This window comes from Macrotis lagotis, chromosome 8, assembly GCF_037893015.1.
Source record: "Macrotis lagotis isolate mMagLag1 chromosome 8, bilby.v1.9.chrom.fasta, whole genome shotgun sequence".
NCBI lineage: Eukaryota > Metazoa > Chordata > Mammalia > Peramelemorphia > Peramelidae > Macrotis > Macrotis lagotis.
In genome coordinates, this window is record NC_133665.1 from 97655952 (window position 1) to 97670094 (window position 14143).

A 14143-nucleotide genomic window follows, 5' to 3' on the forward strand; every position below is an offset into this window, starting at 1 on the left:
CTCATTCCTTTCAGTCCTGATTCTTTGTGATCCCATTTAGAGTTTTCTTGGCAAAGATACTGGAGTGGTGTGCCATTTCCTTCTCCAGTTCATTTTTCCAGATAAGGAAACTAAGGCAAACAGGGTTAAGGAATTCCCCCAGGCTTACACAGCTAGTGTCTGAGGCCATTTAGAACTCAGGAATTGGGAGTCTATTGTCATCTAGCTGCCCCTCTAAGAGTCCTACAAGCTGACTTGCCTTGATGGGTATTGCAATATCTCTCCTGTGTACTGGAAATGTAAAATTGGAATGAAAAGTAGTCCCTGCTCTCAGGGTGCTTGCTGGAAGCTATGTTTAGCAGTCCTCTGGACTGTTTGTGTCTGCTCTTCAATTCCCATTTATTCCATATCTATCTTGTATATACACAGCTGCTTACTTGTCTCCATTAGACGCTGAACTCCTGGAGAGAATCACCATGTTTTGTTTTGTTTTTTATTTTCTTTGTATTCCCAATGTGTAGCATCTAGCCCAGAGTAAATAATCAATGCTTATGGGTTTTAGATAAGTATATGCATAATTATTTGAAAAAGTAGCTAGGTGGTCCAATGATAAAGCACCAGGTCAAGAGCCAGTATGACTTGTGTCTAAATCCAACCTCAGACACTCTGGCTGTGTGATCCTGGGCAAGTCATTTAACCTGTTTTCCTCATCTGTAAAATAATTGTGAGGCTCAAATGAGATAAAACTTCAGCACTTAACAATGTCTGGTATGCGGTAAGCATGACATAAATATTGACCATTATTAATAATGTTTGTCCTTCATTTTTGAAGAAGAGTACAATACCAGGGAGGTGATGCCATGACAAACACATGAATTGGATTTGAGTGAGGGGGTGCTGTGCTAAGTCACCAGTCTCACTTTCTCCTCCGGAGCCATCTGGATATAGTTGTCAGACATGAATCTGGATGGTTGGAGAAGGCCCTGGATGCGAGGCAATTAGGGTTAAGTGACTTGCCCAAGGTTACACATCAAGTAAGTGCCAAGTGTCTGAGGCTGGATTCGAACTCCTATCTTCCTGACGCCAAGAACAGTGTTCTATCTACTGTACCACCTAGCTGCCCCTTTTTATGATTTAAAAGAATTTTTAAAAGTGGGAGTTGAGGTAAGCATGGGGGGCCATCCTGTGTCAAAGCTCCAAGGAAGGGGCACTATGGACATTTAGAAAAGAAAGCTGGAGCCACATCCAAAGACTTTAAATGCTAAGCTGTTTATACATTATTAGCACATAGAGTAGAAAAATTCCTGGGTGGAAGGAGTAAGTTTTTATATATCACTGATTACAGTCTACTATGTGACAGGCACTATACAAATATTTTCTTATTTGATCCTCTTAACAATCCTATAAGTTAAATGCTATTATTATCCCCATTCTACAATTGAGGAAACTGAGGCAAGCAGAGGTGAAGACTTGTCCCAGTAAGCCTCTGAGACTGAATTGGACTCTAGGGTTTGCATTCTATCCACTGGTCTACTTGCCTTTAGAAATCATTTGAAATATTTCTCTTGATTATGTTCACCTTCTTTTCTCTCCTCTGCCCCCCCCCCCCAAGACTTTCTTTTTATTTCTCCAAAACTTGATTGTGAGGAGAGGAGAGAGGAATGCTAAGGCGGCAAGCCTTGTCCTGTCACTGCAATTCATTGTAACCTTGAGCAATACACATAGGCTGTTCTGAAGCCCAGTGTCCTCCTTCCTAAGGCTTATTATATATATTCATAGGATATCAGAGTTGGAAAAGAAAATCTTAGAATAGAGAACACAGATGTTTCAACACGGGAGCTCCTTCAAAAGAGGAAATGGAAGGGGTTTATAACATCAGAGCAGAATCCTTTGGAATTGGATTTGGATTGTTTAGAGCATGATCAAAGGGTCACAGAGAGTGTCAACTGTCTGAGTTCAAATTTGAACTCAGGACCTCCTGACTCCAGGGTCGGGTGCTCTATAATTGTGTCACTTAGTTGCTCAATGTGATCATTTTATAGGGAAATCTGAAGCTGAGAGGAGAGGGACTTGCACAAAGTCACACAGTGGAAGAGCTGGGAATAGGAGCCGGGGCTCTTTCCCCAGAAAGTCTGTTGGACTTTCATTTTTCTACTACTAGTGAACATCTGCTCCTTCATTTATTTATTTCTGGAGTCAGGCATCTGTTCCCATTTTAAAGGAAGGAAACCACAGATGGCCCTCCAGTGTGGATTTGCAAGGTCTCCCTCTAGTGTCTGCTGAAGGCACAGCCACCCATGGGCAGATCCCTAGGTCAGTCCCCAGTCAGGATGTGGGTCAGTCTTCCAGCCAAGACTGGTCATCAGTTTTCAAAGCCACTGTCAACAGAGAGACCCCAGTAAAATTTGAAAGTCCCGGGGGTTTACAGTCTCAGTTTCACCACCCCATGTTGTCTACAAGCTGCCCAGGGGCAGCTTCCTGTCCCCTCATATTGTTCTCCCCCACATTACAAGTCAATTTTCTGGGTAATCTTAGCCAATTCTCACCCTCCCCCCCAATACTCCACTTTGGCCCCCTTCACTAGTCCCTTCCCATTCCACCATATTTTTCTCAGTATGTAGTGAGAGGGCTAGATTCTGTGACATTTAAGATTCTACAGTTCAACCACCATAGAACTATAGACCCAGGGTAACCATAAGGTATTGGGGTTAAGTGGAAAACAGCAAAGTTGGAATTCAAATTTCTACCCGGCCACTTGCCTTGGGCAAGTCAGTCACCCTTTGGGATGAATTAATTCACTTGAGTTTTAATGCTTAATAAGTCTTAATGTGTCATCCTTCCACAGACATCTGTATTTTAATGGTGTGATGCTTTAAGACATTCAAGAACTGGTGGAAGACAAATGGGATGTTTCAACAGCAACAACAAATGGTAAGAGCCTCCCACACCCTAGATTCTAGGGGCACAACAACCTGATAAAAAAGGAAACAGCTCACTTCTTGAAGCATTTACATAACACTGCTGGGGAAAGAAAGGGAAAGAGGAAGAGGATGAAATTTGATGATTAACTAGGAACTGAAATTTCAATTCAATTTAATTGAATATTCATTATGTATCTACACAATAACTTAAAAGGTATATCCCACCATACCAGTTGGTGATGGTCTGTCCCAGCTAAACCCAAGATCCATCCTAGGTGTTCAAAGCTAAGGCACAAAGCCTTCAGACCTGGTCCCTGGGCTTCTACATTTGTCACTGGAACTTCCTAAGAGATTTCTGCTCAACTAAGAGGCTGCCTCCATCAGACATCAGTTTGAATAAACCAAATGCTCACAGACCAGCTGAGGACTAAGTCAAAAGCTACAAGTTCAGAAAAATTCAATTGGTGGTATAGGGTGACTGTTCTTTCTTAACAGCTCCTCACATTTATATGGTACTCTGTAGCATAAGGTTTGTACTGCTCACATAGGGTGCATATATCCACAAGGGATGTTTAAACACGGGAGACATAGAGATCTCTAAAATGAGACTGATTCTTGCCTAGAGGTAAGGAGAAAATAGGAGGCTGGCTACTGTTTTCCTGAGACAAAAGGGGATGAGACAGAATTCTGTCTGTGCCACTGAATATTTACTGGACTATGAGTGTGATTTTTAGATTCAAAGTTACTAGCTTCTCTGGTAGCTATTCCTTAATGGAAAAGTACCTCTAAGCTTAAACTCCGTGGCTTTTACTTTTCCAACCAAAATCTAATTATACAAAAAACCATCACAAAGTACAGACAGCAAGGAAGCCCATTTTTCCAAGGAAATGAGCAGAAATCTTCATTAGTTATGGAGATTAGAATATACCCAGGAAGAGTGAATGAACCTTTTATTTGGGAGTTAAGATGGGGTCTCAGCCCAACTAAGAGGGCATTTCAAAGTCTGCCTCCCACTTCCTCCCTACCAAGGTTCTTGAATTGTCTCCAAGAGTCTGGAATCACATTCTGAAAGCAAGGGACACCCCCCACCCCCACCCCCATTAGGTTGAAAGGTTAAATTCTAACCTGACTTTGTGATTATTTCCTTACAACAGAGTGTGAGGTTAAGTAGAGCAAGTTTCTTTATTTTCGTTTTTAGATGAAGAAACTAAGGTTCTAACTAGTATCTAACATCACATTTGAACTCAGATCTTTCTGACTTCAGGCCTGGCTCCTTTTACACCATGCCAGGTAACTGAAGGCAATTACTATTATCCATGTTTTTAACAACCCAGAGCCTGCAGAAAAACTGAAGCATCATCTGTCTTGGATCTAGGAGCCTCTTCCTCTGCCTCTTCAGAAGGACCCTCATACAGAAGCCCCTGCAGGAGAGTAACCAGGATGTAGGGCACTGGAGGGTCTGTAAAACAAGGGTCAGTTGACAGATCTGGAGATGTCTAGCTTAGAAAAAAGAAGACTGAAGAGTTGTTATAGCTGCTGTCTTTGTGCAGCTGAAGAAGAACTATCAGGTGGAAAGGGTGGGGGGGATTTATTTTACTTGGACCCTGAGGGCAAAACTAGGAATAAATAATCAAACAAAAAAGTTACAGAGAAAATGATTTTGGCTGAATGTAAAGAAAACATTCACAATGACTGCTGTCCATCAAGTCACCACTCCTGCAGGGAGGGTCTTCACATTCTGTACCTTCCTTGGGCACCATGGAAAGTCTGCCTTGACTTTTCATCTTTGCTAAGAGATAGTTAATCAGACAGTGCCTCCACACTTAGGAATTGCCTCTTCCAAGAGAGCACTTGGCCTTCTGGAGAGGATGACTTCTTCAAAAGGCCCTGGGGAGATGGTATTAAATGATTGGAGTACTCCCTACAATGTCATTTTGACTATCTTAAGAAACTTAGGACTGGCTGGGTTATTGAACAGAAAGGCAGAAAGAAGTGAATGAGGGGAAGAATGTGAGGGAAAGTAGGAAGGAAGAATGAAGAACAAAGAGAAAAAGAGAAGCGGGAAAAGGGGAAGGAGAAAGAAAGCTCTCTACAGCTAGATTCAAGCCCATAAAGTATCTTGGGTCTCTTAACTTACCCTCAGACGTTAGAACCAAGACTTATGGGAAAGGGCTTCCAGCAAAGGACATCTCTCACTAAGGGCTATGACTTGGGAGATTTATGGACATCTGTAGAACTAATGCTTCTTCATTCTATTGATTTTTATTTTCTTTTCGTATAATGAGATTTTCCTCTAAAAATACTGTGTACTATCTACCTACACGTAAGGTAGTGATTGCTGGGGTACCAGCTGTAGCTGTTCTGGGTTGGGACTCCAGAAGAGTGAAAAAAAATACCCCAGTAAGTCTCTGGACCCTTCATTATCATGAGTGACCTAAGGGTTACATTGCAATTCTGAGGGGGCAGGACCCCAAATGGAGGTAAATCATTAATGATAGGAATAGACCAATGCTGAGAACTCCCAGGAGTGGAAATCTCTACAGATTACATGAACTATGTAATTTGTTCCTTCTAGGAATAGAAGGGGAGAGGGATAGCATGCTTTTCTAAGCACCCCTGAGGCACTGTGGCCTAAGATAGCCTACTCTACTTCTCAAGTGCAAGTGAGAGAGGCCCTTGAGAGGAAAGGATATTGCTGGTAAAACCAAACTGGGAGTGGGGGGGAGGAACACCAAATTAATTTTGTCATCATAGTACCTCCCATCATCCTTTCTTTATTCCTAAAGCTGCTTTTAGCTACAGAGAAGAGCCTGCCTTAATTCAATTAGGCCATTCCTGGTTGGAATAGAAAGAGAATAAAGTACCATTTTCCCCAAACTGCATTTTTAGGGACTTTTGAAAAGCAAAATGAGAGAAGATAAAAGGAGGGTGTGGGGTGGGCAGAAAGAACCATCAGTCTTATAAAATACTTTTCTGCAGTTCCTCCTTACCATTCCCTCAAGAACCTTTCTCCCATGTTTCAGTTCCTAGATTTCTAAAGCCCCCATCCAGAGCTACAGAACAGAATAGCAACTGTCTCCACATCTGGCTGCAGGGCATTTATTTAAATAGACAAGCACTTCCCTTTGGGAACAAAACAAATGCCAATTAACAAGAAGGGCAAATGACAAATTCATACAAACATTTTTGTCACTCTACAGACTAAATCCTGTTATTAACCTCAATATTTTAAACTTCTGGAAGTAGATATGAAACATTATTTACAAATTATAAATAAATCTTGGACTACCGGATAATTAATTAAACAACTGAGTAAGTCACCTTCCTATGAGTACAGAAGATCAGCAATGCCCTAAGTAGAACTACATAGGTCTTCCCTTACCTACAGTGTTTGCCAGGTGACTTGAAGCAGGTGGGGAAGGGGAAGCAGACCCATAGAAAAGCTGTAGGGATGATTTGGGGTCACTCCCCACAGCATTTTCCCTTTTAAAGGGTCATCACCACACAGTAAGGACAAACAGCTTAATGGCTAAGGATACTTCATAAAGACTGCTTTATCAGGAGACCCAAACTGACTAAGATAAGGGGAAGCTGTGGCCTGGTCTGAGCCTTGGCACAACTTAGCACCTATATGTTGGTTAATTAATGGCTAACATATTCTTCTCTGCACCAAACAGGAGGCGAAGTGCTGCTGGGGGCTCAGCCTGGGCCAGCAAGACCTGGAGTCAATGCAGGGCAGCCCTGAATACAAGTGAACAATCTCCTCCTCACCTTCTTTCCAAGGTCAGCATCACCGACCACCATCATTACCTTAGACTATTTGTTTACAAAGCGACATCCCACATGGCCCTGCCTGCCCAGTGCATGCCCACCTTCCAGACCTGCCCAGGGCAGTATCTGCCAGGCTCAAGCCCAGGTGTGTGTGGGGTCACTACCTGATTTACATATCCTTCCCTAAAGGTGTGAATCTCCAGTCCTGAGGCATCACAGTCCAGGTGGAGAGAGGGGATAAATATCTACCAACATCAAAGGTTTGGAACAGCTGGGGAGGCATAGATGGATACAAAGGTAAAAGAACCAGGTTGGTGTCGGGTGCACCTCTCTTCTGTTACTATTGTCTTCTGCCCACTCTAGCTGGCTTTTGCACATTATGGGCACTCACACACACACATTCTCTCGAACACATCAAGGATGTGTGGGCACACGCACACTCATGAGCATGCTCACTGGCCCTGAAGCCTGGGCCTGACTTGGTTGGGTCATTGGCTGCTCTGCCCCTCCGAAGTGGTCGCTTTTTATAGGGAGAACGGATCCACTGGAGGCTTTCTTCTGCAGCCCCGCCAAACCAGCCCTGTCCAAGTTCCAGACCAGATGCCTTGGTTGGCTCCCTCAGCGGGGCACTCCTTTCAGGGCCCCTGGGGATGCCCAATGCTGGGGCTTGTATCGTCTGTCTCTCCTCTGGCAGCTCTAGTGAGAACCTCCATCCACTTCCGCTGGAGCTCCTCATCCTCTAAGCTGAGATACAGAGTCTGATGAGACTGCGAGAGCTTCAGGGTGTACTTTGCTTCCAACTTCTCAGAAGGTCCAGGTAAAGTCACTTCATAGCCAGGAAGGGGGATTGTCCGGGGCCACCGCCCATCCTAGAAATAAGAAAAGAATGAATGTTTCATGTGCCTTGCTTCTACTTACTCTTGTGTATCATCTTCTTCCTCCTTTTATGTGTTTGAATTGTATTCAAATTACAAGTCTGTACACATATCCCCAAGATAACCTTCCTGTTTCTGTCTCTAAGCCTTCACAAAAACTGGAATGCTCCACCATCTATCCCTTTAATCCAATGATAAATTTCCCTTGAGACCCAGGTAAATATTCACCTCCTCCGCGAAACCTTCCAGGCCTAACCCAACCTCAATGGCTTTTTTTCCCCCTTTCCATTCTCTCACATGCTTCTTGGTTACAATCTACCTTTGAGGACAGATTGGTATCTTATCTAAACTTTATATTGTAGGTGTTTAATAAGTATTAAATGTGATAAAATGTAGGCTGAAATCATCATGATGATAGTTTACATTCATATTGCATTTTTATTGCAAACATTATTTCACTTGAGCTTGATAGCAGGCTCATGAGGAGGCATCCCCCATTTTATAGGTGAGAAAACTGCTTTAGAGGGGGGAGGTGACCTGTGAGATATGGCCAGTAAGTTACATTTGAACCCAAATCTTCTAACACTAAGCCTGCGGCAACTCCTACCACACCATGGCCTATATAGAGGAGAATTATAATTTGAACACAATTTGAACTTAGTTATTCTGAATTCAGTCATTTTTCCCATTTCTTTTTCTTCAAACATTGCTGTGTGGATAGATGGTGAGTTTACATTCAACTGGCAATCTCCCAAAACCAAGGCATTTGGGGAAAAAATGTGAAATCTCAGAAGTTTTAAGCTGAATTCAGCATGGCCCACTCATGTCTCTGTAGTGCAAAAGGAAGCCAAAAGCTTGGACCTATTTCTCTAAGCAACCCTGTCCATCCTTACCTGGCCCCCTTGTAGGTACAGCACCAGAGGTTCTGCTTTTGGAATGGTCGCCCACAGCTTGCAGCAAATCTTCCCTTTGTCCATTAGCTGGAGGTGGCTACAGAACAGGCTGTTTTCAGGTGCAGTAATATTTTGCTTCTGGGAGAAAAAAGCAAATATAGACTTATTAAGTGCTCTCATTTCCAGATGGATCCCTGTTTCTCAGGGGTGTCTCTAAGGTCAGTTCTGCAGGCGATGACACTGCCCAAATATATCACAGGACTGACTGCAGAAATGTAGTCACCCTGCTGGGCAAACTCCATGAGGCTGGGAGAGAGTCAAGGGACAGGAGCATTGGAACTAAGCAGAAAAGAGACATTCCAAGTTTATTTATATTCTGGAAATATTGAGAGTCCAGAGAATCTGTTAGGCCAAACAGTATTATGAACTGGTATACTTTCAAATTAGGGCAATTAAAATTCACTAGGGTATGTGTTAAGTCCTATGGGTACCAACTGATAATGAGATAGCTTGTGACTATAAACTTTGGAGGGAAACAACTCAGAATATTCCCATGAGGTTGAACCACAAGCATTCTAAGTCAGTGTCTGTCACAGGTAAGGAAGTTCTCATGTTTCATTCTTTTTAAAAAATTTAATATTTTCCTCTAATTACATGTAAAAATAATTTTTTAACATTAGTTTTTAAATTTTGGAGTTTAAGATTCTTTCCTTCCCTCCTTGACCCCTTTCCCCTCCTCCCCCCCTTTGCAGTTTTGGAAAAAAATATTTCCATTTTGGTCACATACAGATTTTTTATAAAATGAAAAAAGAAAAAAGGGTGCTTCCCTCTGCATTCAGACTTATCCTCCCTTTGGCCTCTCTTCCCTCAGGTGTACATGAGAAGGTCGGCTCAGGAGGCCAAGCAAGTTCCCTTCAGCTCTAGATCTATGGACCTGTGGTCTCAGAGAATAGAAACCAGAAGGAAAGACAGATTGGAGACTTGTCAAGTGGAAAAGAAATAAAGACTTGTTCTGGGTAGGATTAGTTTAGAAGTTTGACTAGTAGAGGCAGATAAATACCTATTTAAGGAAGAACCTGACAGTGATCCGACCAACCAACTTTGCAAATGGAATTTGCTCCACCCAAATGTAGGCCAAGTGGGAAGACCCTGAATGAGGATGGGTAAAAAGGTTGGGATGTAATCTAGTTTGGGGTTTGAGAATGTGTGAACAAATTTACACAAGGACCAACTCTGATTCAGAGTATTTAGGGACAAAAAGGTTTATTACATTTTACTGTGGTTAGCAGAAGCTAAGAGAGAAAAAAAATAAAGGCAATAATGTCAGTTGGAAGTGACTGATACCCTGAGGGAATCAGCAGCAGCTACTACTGCTGCTTCAGCCATCAGGAGTTAAGTAGTATGAGGAGGAGTATAGGGACATGAGAATTTATTTGGGGATCACACTGTCAAATAATTGGTTGGTTTCCCAAAGGTAGACTGCACTCAATTGAGGAGAGCTTTTAAAGGGGTAGGAAGAAGATGGTAGTAGCCCAGAGAGCTGAGCGGAGGTAATTAGGGATATGTAAATGAAGGGTGTAGGTCAAAGAGCAAAGACAGGCTTTTTAGTTAGGGCAAGGATTCATTATTTTGTTGATAGGAGCTTATAGGGATGAGGGTGGGAAGGTAGCCCAAAGCACCTGGTCCTTTCAGGCTAGGATAGTAGCCCATTATTTGATGCAAGGAGGGATGGTGGTAGGGGTTAGGTAGACTAAGGGATGTAAGTATCAGTGTTTTTTAAGTGGTTTCCAAAACTTAGACAATGGGATGGATGTAAAGGCTTATAGGAGGGTTAATGGCCTTGAGCAATGGGATGGAAGTCAGTGTTAAGGGAAGGCCAGCCCAGAACAGATTAATTACAGAACATATTTCTTTGCACAATATCTCTTCAGGAGATTCCTATATGATATAAGAATCAGACTTGACCTCTTCTATATCTTCAAACTTGGAATTCTTTTCCTACCTTCAAGAGTTTTTCAACATAAGGATGACAATATATGTAAACTTCACTAAGTTAGTAAAAATACCAATAATTTTCCTTGGATTTCCAAAAAAGTCTGAATGTATTTTTAAAAGATTTTATTTATTTTGAGTTTTACAATTTTTCCCCTAATCTTACTTCCCTCCCCCCACCTCCAATGGAAGGCAATTTGCCAGTCTTTACATTGTTTCCATGGTATACATTGATCCAAATTAAATGTGATGAGAGAGAAATTGTATACTTAAGGAAGAAACAAAGTAAAAGAGATAGCAATAACAGACAATAAGATATCAGGTTTATTTTTCTAAAATAAAGGTAATAGTCCTTGGTCTTTGTTCAAACTCCATTTTCTCTGGATACAGATGGTATTCTCCGTTGCAGACAGCCCAAAATTGTCCCTGATTGTTGCACTGATGAAATATGAGCAAGTCCATCAAGGTTGATCATCACCCCCATGTTGCTGTTAGTGTACAATATTCTTCTGGTTCTGCTCATCTCACTCAGCATCAGTTCATGCAAATCCCTCCAGGCTTCCCTGAATTCCCATCCTTCCTGGTTTCTAATAGAACAATAGTGTTCCATGACATACATATACCGCAGTTTGCTAAGCCATTTCCCAACATTTATTTGATTTCCAATTCTTTGCCACCACAAACAGGGCTACTATGAATATTTTTGTACAAGTGATGTTTTTGCCCTTTTTCATCATCTCTTCGGGGTATAGACCTAGTAGTGGTATTGCTGGATGAAAGGGTATGCACATTTTTGTTGCCCTTTGGGCACAGTTCCACAGTCTGAATCTTTTAAAAGAGAAATTTCCAAAGATAATAAGAAGCAATGTGGCACTGTAGTTAGTGAGCTGGCCTTGACACTTGGATTCAAGTCTGATGTCTACTGACCATGTGACCCTGGACAAGTGGAGTTCTAAGCTGTAGGAGAAGAACTGAGGAGCATCTTCAACTGAAATTACAACTTCATTCCCTACATGAAATTCAGAGATAGTCTGGTCTGGTGAACCAAGAGCTGGTCTTGATGTTGGGGAAGTTTATATGACCACAGACTGGTCACCAGAGCTTTCATTACTTCCAGTAATTATAGAAGTTGCTAAGTTATAGTAGAGAAAGTTCTTGATGGTATAGATAAACAGAAAATAAACTCCTAGATCCAGATGAGGAGCCTCATCAGTCCCACCCTTTAACAACTTTAAAGGCAGGTAACAGTCTTTTGGGGGAATCTATTCTGAGACAAATAAGTCGACAAGAATGATTCATAATAAATACATCCATTGTTCCTATGTTTCTGAATTGCTAGAAAACAGTGCTAATTGGAAACTCTTCATACACACACACACACACACACACACACACACACACACACACTCACAATGTGTTTGTGCTGAGAATTTAAAATGAGAGATTATCACTTCTTTTATCGTCCAATTGCTCTTGGCAAATGAGTCATCCCACCTGGGTCTAAGAGGAGCTTTTTTAGGGTTAAGGATGTTTGTTGAGGTTTCTGATGATGTTCTAAGTCTAGGCCTTTCAGTGAGGCAGCCTTCATTTGAAATCTCTTTTAAAAGACTCTTTAAAAAAAGTCAAGCATTCAGTCTACCTTTGATCTCTGGAAGATCACAGAATATAATAATATAATAATATTCCCTCTGAGAATTATTTTTTATTCAGATGATTGAAATGCCATTAAACATTTAACTTAAATATGTTCCCAAAATGAATTATGGAGGTAAGGCTGGGAGGTTAAGAGGAGGGGTGTTACTGAGGCTTGAAAATTGAAGCAATTGGTACTTATTCAAGAGATCTTTTATTATTAAGTGCTAAGGAAGTGTGTTTACAGGTACCAAAAAATAGTTTTCTCACTACTGTTCCCAGCAGATAGGGAGTTAATAATTTCCAGGTAACTGGGATAGTACAGAGAAAATATTGGACAGAGAAATATCTTTCATAATTAATTTGTTCCCTCTGAACTGACAGTGTCAAATAGTTAATTTCCAAACTGGCCTTACATTAACACTGATCCCATCCCACTGTCAATGCTATTAAGAAAAAGTCAATGAACTTTTTGGTAAAGTACCTTGCCCTTCCTTGTCTGATTGATTCTTGTCCTTCTTTATTAAAAAAGACCAAAATAACATCACTATGTTTGAGAAAAATTACAGCATGTCCTACTGATCAGACCAATAGGAGCTCTGAATGTTCTATCACAAGTTGGGCACAAAAAGTCCATGTGAACAACTTGGGTGGGTACTCTAAACTTCATGGATATCACATTTCCTTCGAGCTAATTCTGCCTCCCTTACAGAATGTAGTACCCTCACTGATAAAGGCATGCCATCCTGGACAATCCTGTGCCAATGTCTCCCATACTGTAAAATCAGAGTGTCTTGGTATCGCTTCTGCTGACCCCCTTGTGAGCACTTGCCCTGTGTGAGTTTTCCATAAAATAATTTTTTTTGGCAAGCATATGTCTAGCATTCTAACAATGTGTCCAGCCCATCATAGTTGCACTCTCTGTAGTAATGTTGGAATGCTAAGTAGTTTGGTTTGAGAAAGGACCTCAGTGTCTGGTATCTTCTCCTGCCAGATGATCTTCAGAATCTTCCTAAGACAATTTAAAAGGAAGTGATTCAGTTTCCTGACATGGTACTGGTAGACTGTCCAGGTTTCACAGGCATATAGCAATTAGGTCAACTAGACCTTCAGTTTGGTAGTTAGTCTAATTCCTCTTCTTTCCCATACTTTCTTCCGAAGCCTCCCAAATACTGAACTAGCTCTGGCAATACCTATGTCAAACTCACTGTCAATGTGTACCTCCTTGGAAAGGACACTGCCAAGGTAAGAACTTATCCACAGTACTCAAAACTTCTCCATTTACTGTAATCAATGGTTCCACATATAGATGGTGTGGTGCTGGTTGATGGAGTACCTGTGTTTCCTTGGTGTTAATTGTTAGACTAAAATTATCACAAGCAGCAGAGAATAGGTCCACACTTTGTTGCATCTCAGCTTCAGAGGTTGCATTGAGTGCACAATCATCTGCAAACAGAAGATCATACATCAACACTCCCTCCACTTTGGTCTTGGCTTGTAGCCTTTTTAAGTTGAAGCATTTGCCATCAATGTGGTAGCTGACCTTGAGGCCATGTTCATCCTCAGTGAAGGTATTTCATGCCAAAAATTATGAGAGCAATGACACATGCTTGTTTTTACTCCATTGGTGACTGGGAAATCTTGAGAGCATTGTGCACTAACTATCTAGAACCCGGGCATGCTTGCCATCATGGAACTGATTTACAATACTGATGAACTTCTCCAAGCAACCAAATTTTGGTATAATTTTCCATAAACCCTCATGACTGATAGTATCAAAGGCTTTGATCATATCTATAAATGTTGTATACTGACCTCTGTTCTGTTCTGGTCATTTTTCCTGGAGTTGTCAGGCAGCAAACATCAAATCAACTGTTCCTCGACCCTATCTGAAGCCACACTGGTTCTCAGGGAGGTGACCGACCATCTTCCAGGTGAAGGTTCAGCCTTTTGAAAAGGACTCTGGCAAGAATCTTACCAGCAATGACTAAAAGAGAAATACTCCTGTGATTGTTACAGGGCAATCTATTCCCTTTACCTTTATAGAGATGGACAATGGAGGCATCCTTGAATTCTTGGG

The 14143-nt window shown here is 41.5% G+C and overlaps 1 protein-coding gene across 1 annotated transcript in view; it reads right to left on the reverse strand.

Moving 5' to 3' along the window:
• Positions 1–3995: 3995 nt before the first annotated feature.
• FGD3 (FYVE, RhoGEF and PH domain containing 3) overlaps positions 3996–14143 on the reverse strand; it is a 212711-nt gene continuing 202563 nt past the window's right edge. Inside the window, exons 18-19 of the mRNA XM_074197689.1 lie at positions 8440–8577; positions 3996–7540 (exon numbers count right to left, since the gene is read on the reverse strand). Coding sequence (XP_074053790.1) covers positions 7307–7540; positions 8440–8577 — 372 coding nt within the window. The 3' untranslated portion in view covers positions 3996–7306. The remainder of the gene's footprint in view (positions 7541–8439; positions 8578–14143) is intronic.